The sequence below is a fragment of the Podarcis filfolensis genome (genome assembly GCF_964270895.1).
Source record: "Podarcis filfolensis genome assembly, chromosome: 13".
NCBI lineage: Eukaryota > Metazoa > Chordata > Lepidosauria > Squamata > Lacertidae > Podarcis > Podarcis filfolensis.
This window is the reverse complement of record NC_139615.1, coordinates 19,555,043-19,579,617: the sequence shown is the minus strand read 5'-3', so window position 1 is coordinate 19,579,617 and position 24,575 is coordinate 19,555,043. Positions and strand designations below refer to the sequence as shown.

The 24,575-nt window shown below is 47.5% G+C and overlaps 2 protein-coding genes across 5 annotated transcripts in view; one reads left to right on the top strand and one right to left on the bottom strand.

Annotated features, from left to right (window-relative positions):
- Positions 1–11,200, top strand: part of GYS1 (glycogen synthase 1) — a 29,674-nt gene extending 18,474 nt beyond the window's left edge. For 3 of the 4 annotated variants that reach the window (XM_083580218.1, XM_083580219.1, XM_083580220.1), the window contains exons 9-17: positions 556–662; positions 1,561–1,620; positions 1,862–1,940; positions 2,288–2,401; positions 2,831–2,957; positions 5,477–5,572; positions 6,725–6,888; positions 8,170–8,250; positions 8,512–11,200. In XM_083580218.1, coding sequence (XP_083436344.1) covers positions 556–662; positions 1,561–1,620; positions 1,862–1,940; positions 2,288–2,401; positions 2,831–2,957; positions 5,477–5,572; positions 6,725–6,888; positions 8,170–8,250; positions 8,512–8,817 — 1,134 coding nt within the window. In that variant the 3' untranslated portion in view covers positions 8,818–11,200. The remainder of the gene's footprint in view (positions 1–555; positions 663–1,560; positions 1,621–1,861; positions 1,941–2,287; positions 2,402–2,830; positions 2,958–5,476; positions 5,573–6,724; positions 6,889–8,169; positions 8,251–8,511) is intronic. The other variant, XR_014540729.1, reaches the window with a different exon arrangement.
- Positions 11,201–12,247: 1,047 nt separating this feature from the next.
- On the bottom strand, positions 12,248–17,785 carry LOC310746549 (ferritin light chain, oocyte isoform-like). Its single transcript, XM_083580440.1, has 4 exons — positions 17,547–17,785; positions 15,196–15,342; positions 14,270–14,395; positions 12,248–12,585 (listed from the first exon to the last, which is right to left on the bottom strand). The coding sequence occupies exons 1-4, from the start codon at positions 17,646–17,648 to the stop codon at positions 12,427–12,429; spliced, it is 534 nt and encodes a 177-aa protein (XP_083436566.1). The 5' UTR covers positions 17,649–17,785; the 3' UTR covers positions 12,248–12,426.
- Between the last annotated feature and the right edge of the window lie 6,790 nt (positions 17,786–24,575).

Below are 24,575 nucleotides of genomic sequence, written 5' to 3'. Positions count from 1 at the left end.
AGAGAGCATTCCATAAGCAGGGAACCTCCACCTCTTAGAAGACCCAGTCACGGGTCAATGTGAACCAGGCAGCAGTCAGAGGCAGCACTTCCACAAGTTATGACCTCTGATAGGCCTGCCTTGAATGGAACCATGCATTTGAGGGGAAACTATGATCCCAGAATGGCGTGGGGTGTGTGTACAAACAGGGAGAACAGAAGAGGAGTGTGCACTTGTGTTGATGTGCCTGCTTTTGAGAATTCTGGGAAGAAAAGTCAACCTTCTGGAATTCCTTTCCATGTTTACAATTGTTGTGGAGATGGGAGGCTGGGCTTTTTTCCCAGCCGAATCTTTCTGGAACTCTGTTCCAGCACCTCTCATGTGGGCGCCATTGCCGTTAATAAGAAAACGAGGCGTTTGTGGTGAGTTCCGGCACCTCTTTTTCTAGAAAAATAGCACTGATGGGAGGTAATGGCATATGTGAGAGAAGCAGGTGATACAGCTTGCGCCCTGTGTGATGAAAGCAGGAAGAGCAAGCCGTGGGTGACCTACCCCATTCACCTTCTCTCCTCACAGGTCAACGGCAGCCAGACCACAGTGGTGGCCTTCTTCATCATGCCAGCCCGGACCAACAACTTCAACGTTGAGACTCTCAAAGGCCAGGCGGTCCGCAAGCAGCTGTGGTGAGTTCCCTTCACACAGGACACCCAGATGCTCCCTGAGGGGGGATCAAGAGCCACAGTACACATAACATTCCCTGCTCCAGAAGCCGCTAGGCCTCTCTCTCCCTTTCCAAGAGACAGAAGAGCCAGTGTGGTGTAGTGGTTAGTGCTGGACTAGGACTGGAGGGACACAGGTTCAAATCCCCACTCAGTCATGAAACTCACTGGCTGGTCTTGGGCCAGTCACTCAGGAGGGCTGCCAGGTTTGAGGGGGCTCTGGGCAAAATGTCTTCTGGGCCTCCACCACCACATGCACGCCATGCCGCTTCAGGCTCCCTCAGCCTGATGCCTCCTTCATTGCTGTGCTCCACTTTGTTCCCTCAGCTTACCAGGTGACATCAGGAAGATGTCTCCCCCCACCTAAATATTCACTGCAGAGATTTAGTGCCCACAAGCTCTGCTGTAAATGATAAAAATTGTGGCGGCAAAAAAGGGCATTGCTGTGACGGATGTGTGTCCTCGTATGCTCCTTCTGAGTGCCTGGCACCAGGCCTGCTTACTGCTGTGCAACAGTTATGTTCCCCAGTCCCGTCTTAATGGTGCTGATGATCACTGTTTCTCTCAGTCTAACCTGCCGCACAGGGTTGTTGTAAGTATGAATGGGGGAGAATCATGGAGGCTGCATGGAGCGCCTCAGGAGGAAGGCAGAATTATCAAATGCTAGAATAAATAAAAATATTGAAATCCACCTTTCTTCTCCAGTCTGCTAGCCTTCACTGGCAAACTCGAGGGGGATCCATTAGCCCCAGTGCTCTCCCTGTGTTTACCTCGTGGTCCTGATTTCTGATTCAGAAGCCTTCAGGAATCCTGCCCTAAGTTCATTATTTTTCTCACTCTCTCCCTTTTGCTTTAAATCTAGGGACACAGCCAATGCGGTTAAGGAGAAGTTTGGCAAGAAGCTTTACGAATCGCTGCTTGTGTAAGTGGGTCTCCTGTGAGAAGGCAAGAGGGAGGTGGGGAAGGGGCTCAACCCCCGAGAATGGGCTGGGTTGCCATGGCTGCAGTGGATGAGGTCTTGGGGTCTCCTCCCCACACTGTTCTTTGCCTTCTGCTTTTGGGAAACCTTGATTCTGTCGTAGACAAATAATATGGGGAGGTAGAGTTCCTTTCTCCTTTATCCATTCCCATTAAGCTCTTCCTTACCTGTTCTTCTGCCTCAGGGGGAATCTTCCCGACATGAACAAAATGCTGGACAAAGAAGATTTCACTATGATGAAGAGAGCCATCTTTGCTACCCAGGTAATAGGGAATTTTCAGAAAAGAATAAGAAATTAGGCCATCATGTGCGGAGGGGAGAGGAGTAGGAGCCAGAGGAGTTAGAGCAGAGGATTCTAGGAAACCTGGCTCCTTAGTTATTTGAGTTAAAATGTTAGCTGAGCAGGATGGTGGTGATTGGATCAGCATTCCTGAATTCCCTGAGAGAATTCAGCTGTAGCCCAAAAATTTAAGAGGACACCAGGCTGGAAAGATCATGAGGAATATCTTAACCAAGCTATATCTTTTTTTGCTGTTGTTGTTAAGGTTTTTATGGTTTTGAATGACATCTATTAATGTGTCTGGGCTTTTTCCCCCCGCTCCCCAACCAGCGCCATTCTTTCCCCCCAGTCTGCACCCACAACATGCTGGATGATTCCACTGACCCCATCCTCAACACCATCCGACGCATCGGCCTCTTCAACAGCAGCGCTGACCGCGTCAAAGTAAGTGCCAGGAGGCTGGCTACCAGCGATAGTTTGCCGAGAGTTGAGGCACTTGGCTGCCTTACAGAAGGAATAAACCTGGTTTCACCACAGTGAGGGTCATCAGAAGCTTCAGTCTATAAAGTCTGTGATGTTGAGAAGTTGAAGAAAGTTCTTCCGCCACCTGCCAAGTGTCAGATTTTCCCAAACAGAACACGGATACTTTTTTGTGTTGATGGTGGGGATTATTTTATTCTGCTGCTGTGGCTTTCCTCTGGGCCTGGCTGCTTAATGGTGGTCCCTGAGGAGCTGACCTCACATCCTCTGTAAGGGCCCGACCTTGTTTGTGAGTTAGAACTCCATCCCTGGAATATATATGAACAGTTTTGTCTGCAGGGACAGGATGTTGGGCAACTGAACTTCCAGCCACTGTGTCTTATCTCTTCCTAGGTCATCTTCCATCCCGAATTCCTGTCTTCCACTAGTCCTCTCCTTCCTGTCGATTATGAGGAGTTTGTTAGAGGCTGCCATTTGGGGGTCTTCCCTTCTTACTATGAGCCGTGGGGCTACACGCCAGGTAGGCTTCTTTGGGAGGGGGGCAATCGGGAGAGTGAAGCAACCCTAATGGTGCAAGGATGGAACTTGAGTTCTGTGGTCAAAACCTGATACTGCAAATATGGATTACCTTTGAGGGGGGCGCTCTGCACAGTTGCAAACAGCTTGTCCTCATTGCTCTGAAGTGCGTAATCTTGGCACTTATTTTTTTTATTGCAATGAACAGTTTCACAACCAGGAATATAGATAATCAAAGGGCAGGGGGAGGAGCAAGCATGCCAAGGAACAGGTTTGTGTATAACTTGCCGTTCTTCCATGGTGAGACTCAAGGCCACATCTATGAGGTTACCAGGCAGCCTCCCGTCCACGTGTTGCCTGCAGCCAGACCTCCATGGAGTTAAACAAATGTGTTTGTTTTGCTGAACATATTCTGCTTCTGCTTGTCCTGAAGAGACGCAGAGAACCATGCCGGGCAGTGAAGCCTCAGTCCTTCTGAAATAATGCCAGGCATTTCCTTAAAAAAACAGGAAAAAGCAAAGCGGAGGTTCTCTTTATTCTGAATTCTGCACCTTAAGACCCATTCTGCATGTGTTCCCTTTGCCATTCCTGGCTATTGTAGGTTACAGTCTCCACCCAACAAACCACAGAGCCTTTCTCAATCTTTTACCTGCATGTTTTCCATCATATTTCCACAGGTGCTTCACTAAGTGGTGGCAGGCATTAAAAGAAAAAGTAGAAGGTTTTAGTGGTCAGAAATAGATGTGAAGTGGCTGCACTAGGTGTATGCTCTGATGTGTGTTTTACCGTTTTGTTTTAATACACTTTTAGCATGTTCTCAGGACGCAGGTGGCGCTGTGGTCTAAACCACAGAGCCTAGGGCTTGCCGATCAGTAGGTTGGCGGTTCGAATCCCCATGACGGGGTGAGCTCCTGTTGCTGGGTCCCTGCTCCTGCCAACCTAGCAGTTCAAAAGCATGTCAAAGTGCAGGTACATAAATAGGTACCGCTCCAGCGGGAAGGTAAACAGCATTTTCGTGTGCTGCTCTGGTTCACCAGAAGCAGCTTATTCATGCTGGCCACATGACCTGGAAGCTGTCTGCGGACAAACGCTGCCTCCCTCAGCCAGTAAAGCAAGATGAGCACCGCAACCCCAGAGTCGTCCGCGACTGGACCTAACGGTCAGGGGTCCCTTTACCTTTACCTTTAGAGGAGGTAAAAGTGTATCAAAAAGCCAGTTTAATAACAACATGTCTTCAGCATAAGCAATGCAGTAACATTAGAACATATATACTATAGACACAATCTAGAAATTTAATTGGCTCATGCAATAAACCTTTTGGTTTTTTCTCCCCCCCCCAAAAAAAAATCCTCAATTTTATTTTTTTACTTCTGCAAAACTTGGGATTCCCCAAGCATGTTAATATCTCTCTCTTATGTGTGGGTGGTGCTGTTTGGGCTATATAAGGATCAGCACTTCTTCCTCCCCACCAAAAAAAAAACCAGCAGTAGATGGATGTGGAAACCAAAAATTTTGTTTCTATCATGTGCATTACAGTGAGTTAGACTAGTGGCCCATCTAGCCCAGTTTAGCCAACACTGATTGGCAGCAGCTTTCCATTGTGGCCCTTTGTGGAGATCCCGGAGTCTGAAGCTTGGGCCTTTTTTGCGTTCATAGTACATGCACTACCACTGAGCTACGACCTTTCCCCCAGCATGAAAACTTATGAGGACTATAACTGTTTTAAGTGTTTGGTTTATTGTATTTGCGGTGCCTGATGTTTTTATGGTTATTGTTGCTTTTCTTTTTGTTCCCTTTGTGAATGATGCCTTGGCCTTTGGCTAGTGCAATAAAGTTTATGATGGTGATGTTTTAAGTGAGAGAAGTGCAGCTTTTTCTGCAAGTGTGAAACCAGATCTTGTGGACAGTTCCCTTCAGGCTCGCTGCCACCATCTTCAACTTGTTAATGTTACCATAGGAAAAAGCACATTGGAGTTTTGCTGGTTGGGTTGGCCGACCACTTTCTTGAGCAGGTCCCAAAGACTTTTAAACCCCGACATCTTCCCGGCAGAATCCGCGACCAGGGAGAAAAGTCAGCAGAGGAAGATTGGAAGAAATTTAAGGATTATTTACAGAAATACTATAAAATTAATGAACTTTGAAAAGATGTTGGTTTGAGTTTTGGTGGTCTCTAGCTGTTATGATAAAGATAATGGGGATTAAGATTGTTTAAGTTATTATTTTTTAAAAAAAAGTGGAATGAAAATAAGGCTTATCTTAAAAGGAATGTTAAGAGATTAGGATTTGCTGAATTATTGGGATGAACTAGAAAACAAGAAGGGGAGGTATGAGGAAGTCAAAGAAATATGTTATTGAAAGACTGTTATCGAAATTGATCTGTTTTTAATATTTTTCTTTTTCATTTTCTTTTTGTGTTTATATAAAATTGGAAAATCTAATAAATATTTATATATAAAAAAATAAACCCCGACATCTTCTCTCTCTCTCTCTCTCTCTCTCTCTCTCTCTCTCTCTCTCTCTCAGCTGAATGCACTGTCATGGGCATCCCCAGCATCTCCACCAACCTCTCCGGCTTTGGCTGCTTCATGGAGGAACATATAGCGGATCCAGCTGCCTATGGTTGGTGTTATGAACTGTGAAACAGCACATTTAGGCGCTCTTAGACAGACAGGGTAGTATGGTGGCCCAAGGGGCAAACCTCACCTAGATACAAACACCATAAAGCCTCACTGACTTATCTGGGAATGTGATTTTAATGTTTCCAAGACAGACAGACAGACAGACAGACAGACAGACAGATAGATAGATTTTGTGTTTGTGTGTGTTACAAGGAGCTCAGGGCAGCATGCAAGGTTCCCCATGCACAAACTTAGACCTTATCATTGCAACAACCCTTGTGAGGCAGGCTAAGCTGAGAAAGAACAAATAGCCCACTTCACAGCTAATTGTGGATTTGAACGTGGGTCTCCCAGTCCCAACCACTAACTCTACCCAATACTACACCGAACTGGTTGTCCCTGTCTGACACTCAGATTTTACCTGAAATAGTATTCAGGCTGCATACACTGCATATTTCTTCCACATGGGGGTAGACAGGAAGGATGGCACCAATTCATGTGGTTGAGAAGAGAACTAGAAAAGGCTCATGTGTCAGAACCTCTCTCAAATCATGCTATGGGGGTTGGAGGGGCTGCCCCTTCCTTGTCCACATTAGACACAGCCATTAAGTCACTCTACTCTGACTGCTCCTTCAATGGGTTTGAGCCACGAGAAGCCTGGGTTTTCTGAAAAGGAAAGAAAAAGTAACTACTGGGTTTTGGGGAAAGGCTTTTGACTCAGGGTTCTGAAAACATCTTTTAAGAAAAAATGAGGATTCAGCCAGACTGAGCGAAGGGTTGAGGGAACTGAGAGTTCTTTGGCCTTGAGAAAGGAAATTCAGTGGGACCAGACGCATTAGAGCAAAGGATGCTGGGAGCCCATGACCCGTGGCGTCTCAGGCTGAGGGATAGTAGGCCAAGGCTTCACACATCAGTTGGGCTCCAGCAATATAGACTGATCACAAATTGCCAGCGCTGGGCAAATAGGGCAGAGTACCATAGAGACAGCCGTGGGGTGGGAAAGAGCAGATTTGTATTGTGTTTGTGTGCTTCAAATGATGACCATTCATTTAGAAACAGGAAGTTCAGGCCTGTGCTTCAGTTTGATCCATTCTTAGCTCTTCATACTGGATTAGAGTGACGTGTGTCCTTTAACCCTTTCTGAATCTACCAGGGATCTACATCCTTGACCGACGTTTCCGGGCCTTGGACGAGTCGTGCACGCAGTTGACCTCTTTCCTCTACAGCTTCTGTCAGCAGACGCGGCGGCAACGCATCATCCAGCGAAACCGCACAGAGCGGCTCTCCGACCTCTTAGACTGGAAATACCTGGGCAGGGTGAGCTTCCCCTGCAGCAGCGGGAGGGTGGACATATCGGGAATGTTGGGAGAGCCAGGGCAGATAAAGGAAAAAGCACTTCTTCATGCAGCATATTGTTAAACTTTGGAACTCCCTCCCACAAGAGGAGTGATGGCCACCAACTCAGGTGGCTTCGAAAGAGGGTTGGACAGATTCAGGAAGGACAAGCCTACTAGCCACAATGGCTTTGTTCTGCCTCAACGGTCAGAGACATTATACCTCTGAATACTTGGAATCGCAGGTGGGCAGAGGGCTGCTGTCCAAGCCTCACCTTGCAGGCTTTCCACAGGCATCTGGTTGGCCACTGTGAGAACAGGATGCTGGACAAGATGGGTCATTGGCCCGATCTTGCAGACTCTTCTTACGTTCATGTGTTGTTGTATCTCACCCCACTGTGGCAATCTCTTTCCTGCTCTTCCCTGGCATTTCAGCAGCCTCCTTCAGTTCTCCACATGCTGCAGCTCACCTCTTTGCCACCAGAGGATGCTCATTCCAAAGGTCAGCTCTGACCATGTTTCCCAAATGCCTCTCCTGAAACTTAACCCGACCACCATTATCGTGTTTTTTAACTTGCCTTCTGTGGCGCTTGCTGGAAGGGGAGACAAAAGCGAGGAAGGGTCAGGAGTATTAACTTCTGCTGAGAACCAGACGTGGAACAGCCCAGGGCTGTGTGGCGTAAGGGCCTTAGACTGCCTCTGTGAATCTGCAGAGTGTCTTTCTCTTGCCACTGAGTCCCAACAACTGTGTCCTGGACATCTGGAGATAGGATGAAGAATGCCTGAGCCTCCAAACCTCTCACTTTATAAATGGCTTACAGATGTGTTTCTGAGGCCTAGTTCTCACAGAGGTGGTTAAGCCCTGTGCTTGGTATTTTGAGCTGGTGTTGGGGGGCTCTTGCACTCCTCCGTACAAAAATATCTCTACATACAGAAAATGAGTACAGGCGACTCTCAGCTTAACGCAAGGGTTACGTTCCAGGAATCACGTGTAATGCCAAAGTGACGCATATTGTGTGTTCAGTGGCAGGTGGGATTGCCAAAGTTGTTTTCCCTGGAACCCTTCTTCCTTTCTCTTTTTTTAAAAAAATTGTTTGCCAAGTGTGTAGAGCTGAACGCACAGAAGTTAAATGTGTGTACATTTCAAGTTTCCTGCATATGATTTCAGCTTGGGTGTCAGTGGAAGAAAGTAAGTTGCAAGGGAGTATAATAAGGGAGCCTCTCTAATGTCCCTTTCCCCCCTGTCTCCTTCCTCCCTTTGCAGTACTACATGTATGCCCGCCACATGGCACTAGCAAAGGCATTCCCTGACAACTTCACCTACGAGCCGCATGAACCAACAGCGGTAAGGCACCATGTGGCCAAGGAGAGGGGTGGGGGAACATATGTCTGATTTATTTGGGGTTCAAAGTGTTGGTGCTGACCTTTAAAGCCCTAAACGGCCTCAGTCCAGTATACCTGAAGGAGCGTCTCCACCCCCATGGGTGTTGAGGCAGGGTTCAAGGTACTGCAGTCCGTGAGGGAGCTGGGGTGGAGTCACGTGATTCATTCTCTCTTGTGCACTTTCTCATGCCTCGTTACTGTTTCGTTTTCCCGCCCCCCGCAGGCTGAGGGCTTCCGCTACCCCCGCCCAGCCTCGGTGCCGCCATCCCCCTCCGTCTCCCGCCACTCCAGCCCCCACCACAGCGAGACAGAAGAGGATGACGAGCGCTACGACGAGGACGAAGAGGCGGAGAAGGACCGGCAGAACATCAAGTCCCAGGCGCTGATGGGTAGTGTCCCCGAGTGGCGCAAGCGCTCCAAGAAGGGCTCCAGCGAAGCGAGCGTCTCCTCCACCGCCAGCACCCCAACCCCCAGCAGCCCCAGCGACCTCAGCAGCCCCACCAACTCCCTGAGCGAGGAGAGGAATTAGCTGGGGGGGGGAGAGAGAGGGCCGGTTGCGCCCCGGCTCGCCCTCCCGCTTCTTTCCACACCTTGCCCCCCACCCCCATAGGTCAGCTGTTCTCTGGTGCTGGATTCTGAAACCGTCCTGGAGTGCAGTAGGGTTCTAGCGTGTTCCGGAACTGAGGAGGGTCTCGGGGCTGGCGCGTTTCTAACGCCAATCTGTGTAAGGCTGTCTGCTCTGGATTGGGTTGTTGTGGAAGTTGCCGGGAGGCGGTGGCGCCCGTGCTGTGGAACGGGCAAGGAAATGGCTGCTCTAGACCACGAGGTGCATCGTTTCTGTGTTCAGCTTGACCTAGAATGTGAGGCGGCATGTTTCCCCACCCCACAAGCGTCCCACCAACTTTTTGGAAGGAGCTGTCATGATGTTCGTGGGGGTCCTTCTGTGCTCAGGGGAGAGCTGCCTCTGGGACACAGGAGGGGTCATTGTGGTTTTTGGTGCCCATGGCTAAACCGGCAACTGGGTAGGTGCGGGGTCTAGAGATGTAGCAACGTTGCCCCCAGATGTGCCACTGACTCGGAAGAACTGCAGCCTTTTTTAAAAAACGAATGTTCGAGGACATAGTCTTGTAAGTTCCTGATCCTTTTTATAATAGTTGGTTGGGTGCGGTGTGTGTGTGTGACTAGCAAAGTTCTGGAACTTTAACTTGAGGAGGCCAGAAGCATTTTTAAAAGCCATTGGCCCACTCTGCTCGAGAGTGCTGTTTATCAGGAGAGAGGCGGGCTTTCCCACTACAACGCATTTTGAATAAATTGGGTGTGTATCTTATCTGCCTTCTGGTTTTGTTTTTCCCAAGGAATTTGTGAAACCCTTGAAAAGGAAGGCCCTAGTATGTGAGAGGCAGGAATTCTGGACCTTTTGGGAAACGAAGCTGTCGGGAGAGATCCTAAAGGGTGGTGTAGTCCACTTGTTGCAGGATGTGTCTGGCTCCGGGGGTATTATTGCCTTCGTTTCTAAAGCGATCAAGGGAGAGGAGTAGGTGCGCAGCATTCTAGGGTGGAAGAAATCTAGAACTCATTTTGTGGTATAAAACACTCTTGAGTGGCTGTGCTCTGGAGTGGAATAGGAGAACTGACCAGAGGTTCCTTCCTAGGGCAGCTGAAAGGGACGTTTTCTTTCTGAAGCCATATTCATAGCCCAGGAACTGTTTCTCCTAGTGGACACTCAACATTCTGGGACAATTATAAGTGCAATATTATTCATTCTGTGTGATTTTTTTAAAGTACCATGTTGACCTTAGTGAGGGCGAAGGGCACAGCAGGTGAGCCAACTGCCTGCTTACAAAGGATGGTGTAATAAGCTGTATGAGAGTAGTCTTACATTTCTCTTGCTTCAGGAATGCAGTCTTAAAGCCATCGCCCCTTCTGTAGAGTATGCCTGGCATACACCCTTGTAGAAGGGCAAGCAGTTCTGAGTGGCGATTGTTTCTAGGGGAAGGTTTAGAAGGTTGCACACTGTGAAACACGCAAGTTCTTTAATGGCCCTAAGAGCCCAGTGTGAGAGGCTCTGAGAAGATAGGCAAGCTGCTGGCATTGTAGAGTGTGCTTCGGTTGTAGCCCCCAGCTGCTCTTCATAGGGTGACCCTGCTGTCTATAATATGTGGAGAGAAGCTGCCCCCCCCCATGGCTGTCATATTGGGGGTCTTGAAGACAGGACGTAGCCGTTGAGATCAGAGCGTGCTATGACATTCTGGGCCGCTGTGTTGCAAACTCTGAGCCTGGGGTGGCAGTGATGATGCAGGAGGGCTGCATGTCCAAAGCAGGTTCCTGATTTGTTCAGAGCAGCAGAAGGAATGCTTCTGAAAGGGTGTAAGACATTTAACTATAGTTGGCATGGGGATATTCTGTCCAGCACAAGAGAGACTACCTCGTGGGTATAGCAAAATGCCAACACACCCGAGAGTCACTTCAGTTCTGCATCTGCTGCCAACTTTGGCAACAAGGAAGGAAAATCACTTTTTAAAAAACCTGACTCTTTCCCTGTGGCCTAGGTAATTTATATCCCCCTCTGATTGTGCCTCCTGTTCCTATGGACTGCCTGACCTCCTATGCTTGGATCATGAGCCAGTTCTCCCCTTCTCACCAACTCTACTTATTGAGAAGGGACTCCCTTTGGTTGAAGGTCCCTCATGAGCCAACACCCTTTTATCCAGTCTCTTCCACCCCCACCCCACCCCCGAAGAAAACCCTAGAGATTTTATTTATGGTTGTTGAAATATGCTTGAGGTTTTTGTTTTTGGTCTCTTGTCTCTCCCCCTCCCCCTCCCCTTGGTGTGGAGAATCGATTCTGAAGAACAAAAGCTGCTTGCGAGACACAACTCAAATATTTAAAGAATAAATTTTGCTTTGAAAAAGTGTGTTCCAGTACAGTGGCTATGAAAGTGAAATGGGAAAAGGGGTCTTTTCTTCAGAAGGAAAAGCACCTTTTGGAGGTGGATGGTGCTCCAGAGTTCAGTGGGAAGAGGCGGAGCACGTGGTTTGCTGGCAGTGGGGCCCAAGGTCTGCTCATGCTAATCTCTGCTTCAGATTATCTTGGCTAGCAAATACTGGTTTAACATACATTGCAATATTGCACACAGTTGGCAAAGCACCGACAGTACAAGACTAGACCGAATGGTCTCTCTTGGGAGAAGGCAGCTCTCAACCCTGGTTTTTAATTTAGAGCCTTGCCTGAAAAAGTAGGACCTCAACCCAAGATGCACAACACCCAGCCCCACAGTTGCAAAACAATCAATTAAAAAGTACCAAGTTGAGCCACCCACATACTGCTTGAGGGGTAGGTAGAAGGTAAATTAGAGTGAGGGGTCTCTTGTAGGTCTCATCTTCATAGAATTTTTCCCTTCTCCAATGCAGTCAGAATGTGAGTTGCAATGGAATTCAGGACAGATGGAAGTAATTCATTCCCCCTGCAGTGTGTACTAGGGCAGGGTTTCAGCTCCACATCCATCACTGCCAGTACCTACACTGGTGGAAAATGTAATAGTCCCCAACAACTCCAGAGAGCACCAGGTTGGGGGAGGCTGAGGCAGGGCCACCCAATGACTTTCCACCCCCTACTTAAGTCTACATCATAAGGTTGTGGCAAAGAATAGGGAATGAAAGAAAAAACTATGCATGCCACTTGAAGGATGAGGTAGATTTGGCTGTCCAAACTAAACTCTTACCTACCAACATGGTAGACTACTAGACCAGTGAATAGTATCTGCCAGCAACATAGCAGGAGATTCATGTCTTGATTGGTTGCAGAATGCTGTATGGGACAACTTTTGCTCTAATCTGAAAATGTAACTTTTTTTTTGCATCTGAAGTCAGATACATTCCAGTATTAAATGACTCTTCTGACTGCCCAAGCATCACGCCATCATACCCCGGTAGTTATACATACAAGCCACGCAAAGTAGTAGTGCTTAATGCCAAGTTTATTTAATGCCAGTTACAGACTTTTCCCTCCCTGTAGGGTTACAGAGGCCTCACTGATTAAGCAGCCAGCTTTTGAGAGAACAGGGTAACACACACAAAGCAGCACACACTTCTGGCGGACGAGGCTGCAGGAGTCGGGAGGGAACCAGCATCTCTGGATTCAGTCACTGGATTCTCCCAGGGTGAGACGGTCAAAGAGGTATTCACCAAGGCCATCGTCTCTGGCACGCACACGGTTGAGGTTGGTCACGTGGTCCCCAAGCTTCTTGATCAGTTTCACCTCCTCATCCAGGAAATGGGTCTCCAGGAAGTCACACAGCTTGGGAGGAGAGAGGAAGAGAAGGTTGGCCATAGAAACCTGGAGCTCACAATTCAATGGGAAATCAGCCAAACTGGCGTCTGGGAGCTCAACTCAGACTAATAGTGCTGCCTTTTAAGGTACCACAAGGACTTATTTTTGCTGCAACAAACACCCTTCTGGAAATTAATGCAGGTAAGACATCTCATTATGGTTGCATATATCCCATGGCACTGGGCACAAAGAATTCAGCAGTCCAGCCATCTTTATTCTTACAAAGTTGTCTAGTCCTTAAATAAACCTGTACACAAATCTAGGAAGACTTTAGATGTTTAGTAGACCTGTTCAATCGACTGGTGTGGGGTAAGTACTTTGGCTCTCGCCATTCACCAGAATTAAGCTACCGTATTTTCCCCTCTATTACACGCAGATTTTTTCTCCTAAAAAGTAAGGGGAAATGTCTGTGCGTGTTATAGAGCGAATGTGTGGTCCCTGGAGCTGACAAACGCGAGTGAAGGCAAAAATCAGGCAAATATCAAATCGTCCGGAGAAGGGAGGAAAGCTGCTGCTTTCCTGCATTCTGCCTCAGGGTCTTACTGCCCACCCGCTTCTGTTTCCTTACTGTGTTTGCTTAAACGGAACAAAGAGCAGAGAAAACCCCTCCCCTCCAGGCAAGCAGAGCGTCTAATTCCTCTCCGTGCGTCTGGGACTCGAAGGCAACATGCAGGTTGGGGGGGGGGGAGAGAAAGAGAGAGAGCTGGCTGGCTGGCTTGTGGGGGGGGGGGACTTTTGCCTGCCTTTCCTCCCTCCGGTAAAACCCCTCTCCTGCATTCTTAGCCAGCTGCTTCTCTGCACACCCCTCTCCTTGTCGCTTCTATGTTTTTCCTTCCCTCCCTACTTAAAACGTGGTTCCAATCACGGATCCACATGGATCCTCAGGATCTTTGCATTGAGTCACCCCAAATTCACCATCAGATCACATAGCAATGATCTGATGCAAAAACAGGGCTGCAATGGTGCAAAAACATGGTTACAAAGCACGGATCCACATGGATCCTCAGGATCTTTGCAATGGGTCACCCCAAATTCACCATCAGATCACATAGCATGTCCATGGCTACAGCCTGCACCAAAAAATCACGCACCCACTGTTGCCTGGGGCTGCAATGGTGCAAAAACGTGGTTACAAAGCATGGATCCACATGGATCCTCAGGATCTTTGCATTGGGTCACCCCAAATTCACCATCAGATCACATAGCATGTCCATGGCTACAGCCTGCACCAAAAAAATCACGCACCCACTGTTGCCTGGGGCTGCAATGGTGCAAAAACGTGGTTACAAAGCATGGATCCACATGGATCCTCAGGATCTTTGCATTGGGCTACCCCAAACTCACCGTCAAATCACATGTCTGTGGCCGCAGCATGAAGCACAAAAATGATACATCCACTGTTTCATTCAGAATTTTTTTTTCTTGTTTTCCTCCTCTAAAAACTATGTGCGTGTTATGGTCTGGTGCGTGTTATAGAGCGAAAAATACGGTAGTCTGCATAGTCAGTGGTCCCCAAACTTTTAACACACACACAAAACAGTATACCAATTTTGAGGCACTTCCCGTTTTATGTAGTTGATTAGTGGGCACTGATAGGAAAGGCAACATGACCCCCAACCCAACCACATTAGCTTCCTCCAGCAAGACTTACATGGGGATCCGTGTGGCTGGTGGCAACCTGGTGCAAGTCCAGCAGAGCCTTGTTCAAATTCTTCTCCAGCTGAAGGGCCGCATCCATGGCAGCAGCTCCGTTGGTCCACTCGTCACGTTCTGGTTTCTGAAGTTAACAGCAGAGAACACTCATGAGAGAGGCTGCCAATTGCAGCACCTTCATGGCCAGCAGCCCTTACATCCCGTTCTGCAATGTTCTACACCTTCAGCATCAACAACCCACTAGTGCCAACAGAAATGGAGCTAAATTGGGAGCAGGGAGGACAGCATGGGAGAAGCCCAATGTTAGCAGAAGTACTTTTTCTCTATAAGAATAAAGCCTAAAGCAGCCAAAATGCAACCCGGTGAGAACTGGGCATGCTCAGTAGCAACATAATGTTTTAGTGGGGAAAAGGAGGTGAAGGAATGCCCTACTTGAATTTCTTTTAAGATCCTGGATGTGGGCATGGTACCCTGAACAGGAGCACTCCTACTCTGAAGATACAATGCAACATTTAGTTGCACTTGTTCTTTCCATGCACAGCTGCTAACATTATCCAGTCAGACTTGCAGAACAAAGCAGCTGCTTGCATTTCATACCACTAATCCACCCCCAATTCATCAGATGGGAACAGATGAAGCTACAATGTTGATGAAGCAATAAACAGGTGTACCTTAGAGAGCTTATTGGGAGCGCTAAGTTTCCCAGGGGGCGGGCATACAACGCACACTTTAAAATGCAATTCATAAACATAACAGTGTGCTATGGAAAAGCTGTTACAACACACCCAGCAAGTCAAGAGGAAGCCTGAGCTTTGAAGGGGGAAAGCGGAGATTATTTCTGCCACTCCCATTCCTCCTGCCCATGACGGAGGCCTTGATCCACCAGCACAACACCCCTCCTGTCCAAGCCATCCGCATTCTCACTTTGACATCCTGCAGGACAACTCGGCCTCCACGGCGGTTCTGGAAGGTCAGGAGCTTCTCTGCTTGTTCGTGCTTCTCCTCAGAGAGGTGCCGGAAGAAGGATGAGAACTTGGATAAGGCCACATCATCCCGGGTGAAGTAAAAACCCTGAAAGGGAGGAAAAAAGGCAAGGGCTCAGACTCAAGATTTACTCAAAGAAGAACTAGAAATGAACACAAAATGTTCCCAGTTCCAATCCAATAAATATTTACTGTTTGTAGCCATAGGCCATTGAAAATACAGTAAAATGCCTATTGGCCCAGACATAAAAATGTGGGGAAATGTACACTCAAGTTTAAAAATGCAACCAGCTTTTATTTATTACTACATTATTATATTTATATTGCACCCTTCCTCCAAGAACCCAAGGTGGTCTCCCCATACCCGTTCTATTCTCAAAACAATCCGGTTACCCAGTGAGCTTCGTGGCCTAGGGATCTGAACCCTGGTCTCCCAGGTCCTAGTCCAACGCCAACCACTATACAGTGGTACCTCTGGTTAAGAACTTAATTCGTTCTTGAGATACGTTCTTAACCTGAAACTGTTCTTAACCTGAGGTACTACTTTAGCTAATGGGGCCTCCCGCTGCCGCCGCACAATTTCTGTTCTCATCCTGAAGCAAAGTTCTTAACCCGAGGTACTATTTCTGGGTTAGCGGAGTCTGTAACCTGAAGCGTCTGTAACCCGAGGTACCACTGTACCAAACAAACTGGTGTCGTAATGGGAGGAGAAAATCTCCCTAGCCACTTTCTGCACATCATTAATAATTTTACACACCTCTGCCCTGTTCCTTCCCATTAATCACCTTTTCTCCAAGCTAAAAAACTCCAAATGTTGAAATGGTTCCTCACAAAGGAACTGTTACGATTTATAAAGTGTATAGAGACCCCTCAGAGGCAGCAACATTCCTTGGCTGGAAACCAGGGCAAGTTAACTTACCTAACAAATGCAATGGCAATATTTTAGGTTTTATCCAAATCTAGCTATAATTCCCCCAGCCCAATTTAACCCACACAAAGTGGAGTTCAAGAGACAGACTGGATGGCGCCTCCATTTCAGGCCTTTTAGGCAGACAGGTTGTTAGGGTTGTTGTTTTTAAATCATTAACGCTATCTTCACAACGTTGTTTGTTCAGACCACACAACTCAAGGGAACTCAGTAGTGGGTAAACAGGAGGGCAGCGGACTTTGCCACAGCCCACAATGGAGGGAAGGGATGAAGAAAGAAGCAGGCAGCAGACCCAATGGGGAGGGAACAAAATGGAGACAGAAACTGTACACACGCTAGTCTCCTTTTAAAAAAAAACCACATTCTTCCCCTCAGGTTTTTGGCCTCTGCTTCCCTCCTACAAACATTACTGGCATGTGGCCCCTGGAATATTGCTCTGGGGAGCTGTGTGGCCCTCAGTCAGAAGATTCCCCACCCCCGATCTCGAGGACAGCGGAGGGAGCTCTCTAAGATGTTGACATGAAAAAATATGTCCCACGCAATCATGGCTGCCAGGTCCACTCTACTCCTATTTAGCAAGACGCAACAGCTAGACCAGGAGATTTAGGAACAAGGAGAGCCAGGCACCTGCCTGCTCCATCTCTTTCGAGGGCAGGCAAGATACAGACGTAGCCAATGAGAACCCAAAAAGCCACTGCCAGCCATCAGACAAAGGCAGCTTTCTGAACTGAGGTGAAGTAGCAACACTGGAAAGAAAGCAACACGGGGGGAGATTTTTTTGAAAAATGCCCTTTTCTATAACCCAAAAAAATGATGCACTATTTAGAAAAGACTGTGCTGTTGGAAGGCAAACGCCCATTGATCAGTCAATAGCTGGAAAGATTAAGCCATCAGATTTCCCTGACTGGAAAGGTAATTCACCTGAAACCCCTAAGTGCTGAACTCCCCTAAAGAGGGACCCTTTTATTGTTTAGAATTTTTGAGAGAAAAGCCACCCTCAGTAGGTTTAGAGCTTAAAAAAACAAGCCCCTGTACTACCCATTGTCATCGTTGCACCCTGTAAGATGCTTTGGGGCTACAATTCCCTTTTACAACTGTGCTCGCTACGGCTGATGGGAGTTGTAGTCCAAATCTCCCGGAGGGCACCTGGCTGGCATCCAGCAGACTAAAAGATGCTGCGAGAAAACAACACACCCTTACCAGAAAGGAAAACCGCACCTGCTGGATTTCTACCTGCCACGTACCCGTGGAAAAGCAAAACGGAGCAACAATCGCATACCCAATGCAAAGAGAAACCAAAAAGATTAGCAACAGATTATTAAAAGCCGCGGCTTCGCCTCCTCCCCTCCCTTCTGGACGCTCACCAGGGACAGGTAGTTGTAGCTGGCATGGAGAAACTGGTTGACCAAGCGGTTCACTCCGGCTTCGCTCTGGGCGTCGTAGTTCTGGCGGACCTGGGAACTCATGGTGCAAATCGGCGACTGGACTGGCTGGCTTAAGGATGAAGATGATGGGGCGGCGGCCGCGATCCTGCTCCGTTCAAGCACTGTTGAAGCAAGAGCAAAGGAGCGAAGGCCAGGAAAAAGAGCGATCTGAGCTGGGTGCGCCCGAACAGGGGCTTTTATAGGCAGCCCGGGAGGCTCTTCCAGGGACCTCCCTCCGCGAGGAGCGCAAAGGCTCCGCCCCGTTTGCTCGCTGATAGAGAAGCAGATGAGGCTTTCTGGCTTCCGTAAGGGAATGGAAAGAAGTCCGATTTTTAAAGAGGCGGTGGGGGGGGGGCTTCCACGGGTTCTCAACGATTTGCAGCCCTGTAAGGTGTTACCAAGGGACAAGGTGCCTTTGCGTTGCAATAAAATCTTTACATGCAAAAAAGAAAATGAACTGCCCAGAGATACAGCTATAGGTGCAATTCTTCTTTTCTTTAAACATGTTTAGGGGGTACTCTCATTTTGACTCAAGAAAATCGCCATTTTATAGTTCAAATCGGGGGAAAGAAATACAGTAAATGGACAAAAGTACAAAGATTCACAAAATGTTTAGGGGTATGCGTACACCTGCGTCCCCCCAGGAAAAAAAGCACGGTACTGTATGTGGGGGGGGACCCTTTGTCGTCTGCTGACTCGGAAAGCAAATGCATCTGAGTTTCTCGAGGTGGGGCTTTCTCCCATCTACAGCATTAACCCTATGCATGTCTACCCAGGTGTAGAATTCATTGGGGTTTGCGAGTGGCGCTGTCGGTTAAACCACTGAGCCTAGGGTTTGCTCAGAAGGTCGGCGGTTTGAATCCCCGCGATAGGGTGAGCTCCCGTTGCTCGGTCCCTGTACAGTGGCCCCCTTGGCCAATAAAGCGACTGGACCTAAAGGTCAGGGGTCCCTTTACCTTTAAGTGCGTAGATAAAGTTTGCTACCTTAAGGAGTTTGCAGCTTTGAATTCCTTGAATGCATTTTTACACCTGCTGTGGCCAAAATAACACAATAGATGACCGGACTCTGCCTCAAGAAGCCCAGAGGAAGGAGCTGTGTTCTCAACTGCTGCAGGATCAGGCCCATGGCTTTAGGGTGATCTCTGATCCTGTATTTGTGCTGGATGCACAAGTTGGCATGAGAAGCTTCAGCTGGTACCACTAGCCAAGACTGCCTCCTGATAAAATCAGATCTTGCCACAGTTATTTGTGCCACGGAGAGCTCCAGATTAGACTGCTGTAAGTTGCTCTATACGGGGCTGCCTTGAAAAGCATTCAGAAACTTACAACTTGTGTGAAATGTCACTTCCATTTTGTTGACAGGGGCTAGATGTTTTTGTTGGAATAGAAATGGATGCCAATCTGTGTCAAGGCTCAATTAAAAGGGTTGGTTTTAGCTTTTAAAGAGCTAAACAGGCCTTGACATTTTGTCTTCTTTCAAATCTGGCACCTGGAATCTTGCTCCAAATCCCTCAATTATATGAGGTATTGATGGCGAGTCCTTTTCTGCGGTGGCCCCTCACCTTGAGAGAACAGTCAGGCCCTAAAACAATGGCTTTTTTAAGGCATTTGGTCAAAGCATGGCTGTTCAATAATGTGTTTGGATTAATGTCTCCTGGCCTTTTAAACAAAAGGGGTAGTTTAATGGTGTGATTTCTGTAATTTGATTAAGTTTAAAGTCAGTGCTGCTTTGTAAGCTGCCTTGAGCTCCCCTGGTGAAAAAGGCAGGCATCTATAGTTTGAATAAATTAATAAATAAGATGACGTGCCGCAAGCATTTCAATGAACCAAAGCTGAAGGTGGATTTTTTCTCATCCTAAGGCAGTACTCTCTCCCCATTACACCAGATAGGAGAGATGGTGATAGGTTGAAACACCCCTCTTGATGGAAGAAAGGGGAGATGGGTCTCTTTTACAGTGAAGTCCTTTGCCCACATACTTGGGAGTAAGTCCAATTTAACTAAGTGGTACTGACTGCTGAGTAGATAGGATTGCATTTAAAAACAAAAACATACAATTCCTAACTGTTTCCCCTCCAGACAGATACACTGAGCCTTTGGACAGAAGCACATTTCAACAGACACAGCTTTCCCCTTCCTAGAGTCCCACAGTGGGGGGGCAGGGGGGCAAGAGAAGCTGTACCTGTTGAATATCTCCTCTCTTTTTAAGGTACAAAAGCAGGGAAGTGGGGGACAACAACCCTAGTTTAGAACATCACCTGCAGGGAAAGAAAAGTTTAAAAAGTAATGGGACTAGCAAGCGCGTTTGGGGATGAAGCAGGTGGCCAGGATCAGACCTCTTGGGTTCTGTAAAAGAGGCCCATCAACCTATGGATTAGAGAGAAGCTAGGACGCGGGTAGCGCTGTGGTCTAAACCACAGAGCCTAGGGCTTACCGATCAGAAGGTCGGTGGTTGAAATCCCCATGACGGGATGAGCTCCCATTGTTCAGTCCCAGCTCCTGCCCACCTAGCAGTTCGAAAGCACGTCAAGTGCAAGTAGATAAATAGGTACCACTCCAGTGGGAAGGTAAATGGCGTTTCCGTGTGCTGCTCTGGTGTCCATATGACCCGGAAGCTGTCTGTGGACATACGTGGGCTCCCTCGGCCTATAGAGTGAGATGAGCACGCAACCCCAGAGTCGTCCACGACTGGACCTAACGGTCAGGGGTACCTTTACCTTTACCTAGGACTGTAAACACACCAGACATTTAAAGCACACCCCCCCCAAATAATCCAGGGAACTGTAGTTTGCTAAGAGTTTGGGAATTGGAGCTCTGTGAGGGGTAAGCTACAGTTCCCAGGGTTCTTTGGGGGAAGCCAGGTGGATGTGGCCTAGGACAACCAAGGTCTCTAGAGCTGGGGTAGGGAACCTTTGGTCCGCCAGATGTTCCAGAACTTTGTGTAGTTCAACAACATCTGGAGGGTCAACTGTTCCCTGCACCTTCTCTAGAGGGATAAATTCATGGGGGTTTTAAAAAAAGAAGAAAACACTTCCCTATCCCCTCTTCTTCCCTCATGAACATGACTCAGCAGAAACACTTCCTCCAGAACACTGACGCAAGTGGGGGGGGGGAAGAAAACTCAGGATGATTCAGCAAAAAAGTGTCTTTCCTTCCTTTTCCTCCCCACTCCCCTTTGTTATTGTTCTCAAGCTGGAGGCCTTGAGGCTGTTCTGCCTATCCACCGCTGCCCCCTGAAAATAACTAGCTAGCAATGTGTGGGATGCAGCAGCCAGGAGACAGAGATCTTCTAATTCCAGCAAAATGAGAATCCTCTTTCTCAGGCCCATTTGCCATGGAAGCTTCATGTTGTTGTTCGTGTTTTCAAAATATAAATTATACGGGGTAGTTTTGAGTCAATCGGGCACACGAGGCCCATACAATTTGTAGCAAAAGCTTAGGAAATTATCCCAAGCATTCCAGCTGAGATGACATGATTGATAATTAGCTGTCCACACATGCCTAAAAACAACCCACCCTAAGCACAGATACAGAGATATCCCTTCAATTTCACACCGCATCCAGTTTTGGACATTGTGATCAAAATTGGTGGGCTGTATTCATTGTTCTACCCTAGTAGACCCATTGTAACGAATAAACCTAAGTTAGTCATCTTAATGAACTTCAGTGAGTCTACTCTGGGTAGGAGTAGCACTGCCTGCAACGCTTGGCACACCCTTGTGTTCAGCTGTTTGCTTTTTGCAATATTTATCACAGGTGTTTTTGAAGAAGTCAGAATACAACACTTGATGAAGACATGCATTTTCTTGGATAGTTTTCTCTACAGCTTCTGTTAAACAAGGCTTTTCTGTCCATTCGAACCAACCCAGTCCTGGTTCTCTCTGCACCCCCACGAGGTGTCTTCTTGGGTTCAGCTTCGTCATCGTCATGAAAACAAGTTGGAAGAGGAATCGGAAGTTGGGTGGACGTGAGGAGCTCAGCAGTGCAGTGCGGATCTTGCTGTCGGCCATGACCCCATGACATGTTTAACTGCATGATGCTGGGACTGAAACTGTATGAGGAAGCTGGGCATATGATGGGATGGGTCTTAGAACTGGCCTGAAGTGGCATAGTAAGGGTGAAGGTCAGGGAGGATCTCATCTCTCTCTCTTGCTTCTCTATCTGCCTGTCATAAGGAGTGCAGGGTATGCAGAATTTCTGCAAAGGTCAGCTTTGTGGGGCGGCAGCACACGATAGCAGAATGTGTTGTGGTGACAAATAGCGAAAGAGGAAGCTTAGAAGCCAAAAGATCTCCGGTAAGAGAATTGTTATTTAGCTAGTTTTTGTTTCAAAGATGGTCTCCCCGTTCCCAAAAGTATCTCTACAGATCTGGGGTAATGGAGTTTGCGGGTGCAAAGGCACCCATAACTACTAGAATTAGTGACTGTTAGAAATAAATAAAGGGGTAGAATTTAGCTGATTTAGGAAGCATTGAATGGAAGTTTCCAGGCCAGTGGAAAAATACAGGATATGCTCCTTTTCCAGACCAGGGCCTCGCCTGAGATAAAAGTCGCTAAGAATGACCAAAAGTGCTTGAAGCAAGTCATTCACACATCAACAAAAAGGTGATGTCACCTAGGAAAAATGTGTCCTTTTATAAAGCAGAGATCTGGAGGAGTGGGGGGGGGGCAGGCAGAAGGGGAGGCGTTGTGTTTTGGGCAAGGTGTTCTGCGAACAAGAAGGAAGAAGTGGGGAGAAGTCTGTGGGGGGCAGATGCCATGAGGGCTGGCTAGAGACAAGCTGGGGCAGAGGCACAGAGATGGTGCTTAGAAAGCCTCTGAGTGCCATGCTCTTTCTGTTGTGAAGGACAGTCCCTTCTTGAGACGCAAGGGCTCTAAACTCTGCACTCCCTCCATCTGCACCCAGGTTGTAAATATGTGTCAATAAACCATTTTTCTTAAGGATACAACAGTCTTGGCCACGTCTTGTTTCCCAACAGAAACACAAACCCTGGGTGAGCGCCTGGGACTCCCTGGGATCTTGCTCCTGTTTGTCAGAGATTGGGGGAGGATCACAACCTTTGTAACATTATGGTTTGCTAGATTCAGGTTGCTCTGACGCAGTTGAAATAAAAAATAAAAACAATAGTCCAGTAGCCCTTAGGGACCAACTAAGTTTGTTGTAGGTATAAGCTTTATTATGGTTTGCTGTTCATCTCCCTCTCTCTGTAGTTCCTGATCGCGTGGTGGCAGCAGGAGGCCCCATTAGCTAAAGTGATGCTTCAGGTTAAGAACAGTTTTGGGTTAAGAACAGTAGTTATGAACACTGTAGTTGTTTATCTGTTTGACATCTGACAGGAGAACATTTCGCAGGGTAGGTGCCACTACCGAGAAGGCCCTATGCCTGGTTCCCTGCAATTTCATGTCTTGTAGTGAGGGAACCTCCAGAAGGCGCTTGGAGCTAGATAACATGGCAGGCATCTCCCAAGCACAGCACCTCTCCAGGCCTATATTTGGTCACCTGCCCTTGAATCCAGCTCTGGCAGGTGTATATTTCACGGGCACTGGAAGGGTGCCCATGTCATGAATTTTACAGGGGGATGGAAATCCATATTAACTGACTGTTGATAAGGTCAGCTGCGTTTGCAGCGTTATGGGTTTGTGGGTGCCAGACCTCTAAGCCCTATAATCCTTGAAAGTGTTTTAAAATATAAATCAGGTTAGCTTCCTTATGAGGTGATTGCCTGGGTGAAGGGCCATTAAGAAAACAACATAAAGGTGATGGGCCTTTAAAAGAGCAAAAGAGGGGGGTATCTGTGCCAGATGGCAGGTGGGTAGGACCCCTCCTCCATCTCACAAATAGGGAGAAGGATAAAAGCCAGTTGAGATTTTGCTGTTATGTGAAAAAAGAAACAGGAAAAAAGCAGCAAGCAAAGGGTCAGAGAGCAATGCTTGATTTCTGCTGGAATATCGTCTTAGGCTCAGGTTGTATATATGTATAAATAAAACAAATATCATAAAGACATCACAGGCACTTTTGTGTCTCATTGTCCAAAAGCAAACCCAAACCCTGGGTGAGAGCTTGGAACCCTGGGATGTCGCAGCACTCAAGAGATTGGGGTGGGGCACAACAACTCAAGCATTTACTTTGTGTTTGTTCATGGAGTTCAGCGAGTCTGCGTATCAATAACAGGAAGGAAAGTTCAGGGAAAACTGGCCGAGCTCTCCTTTTATTGATCAAAGTTCTTTGAGAAAATAAAATAAAAAGGGAGACTTTAGATTCACACACACCTTTACAGGCTGCGATGGAAGGATAACAAAGGGAGGAGGTGGGGAGACTGGCAGTTGTCCAAAGTGACAATAGAACGTTGTTCCTGAGCTGAAGGCCACAAATACAATGCACACTGCTCAAGGACTAATTCTAGGGACTATCTATATTGGCAAAAGCCTTGCTTTTTCTCACACTTGAGTTCTGTCTTGTGGTCACAGGACTAAAGGCAAGGCCAGGTAGATAAGAGCAGGTCTGGTTCTTGCCCCAATACAGCATTATCTTCCCCAGTAGGAGTGAATGGCAGCAATTAATTTATGAGTCTTCTTGGAATGGGCGCAGTTCCCTGTATTGGATCAGCCACCCATCACTCCTGCAGGAACTTGACAAGTTTGTCTTCCCTAGCAGCCACCCAGGGTCTCCAGGAGAGAGGCCTCTAACATCACTGGCTACCTGATCCTGGAGATGCCCCAGCCACGGGGGCCAATGGTCAAGGGCAATGGGAGTTGTAGTCCAGCAACACGTGCAGGGCTACAGGTTCCCCCATCCCCATGGTGTGTAGGTCTCCTCAGAAGGAAGCCTGAGAAGCGACTCCCAAATAAGTTTAAAGAGGATTCAAATAATAATAATAATATACCATAAAAGGACTATAGGCCAAGCACACGAATCAGTGAAATCATTTATAAAAATGTTATACTGCTGAACTAGTTGGTTAGGCATCAACC

What these genes read in the sequence shown, in the direction of transcription:
- LOC310746549 (XM_083580440.1), bottom strand. Translation starts at nt 17,648, where the DNA reads ATGAGTTCCCAGGTCCGCCAGAACTACGACGCCCAGAGCGAAGCCGGA. An exon ending in GCTACAACTACCTGTCCCTG is followed by an intron (nt 15,343 to 17,546) that starts GTGAGCGTCCAG and finishes CCTCCCTTTCAG; the next exon opens with GGTTTTTACTTCACCCGGGA. An exon ending in TTGTCCTGCAGGATGTCAAA is followed by an intron (nt 14,396 to 15,195) that starts GTGAGAATGCGG and finishes TGTTAACTTCAG; the next exon opens with AAACCAGAACGTGACGAGTG.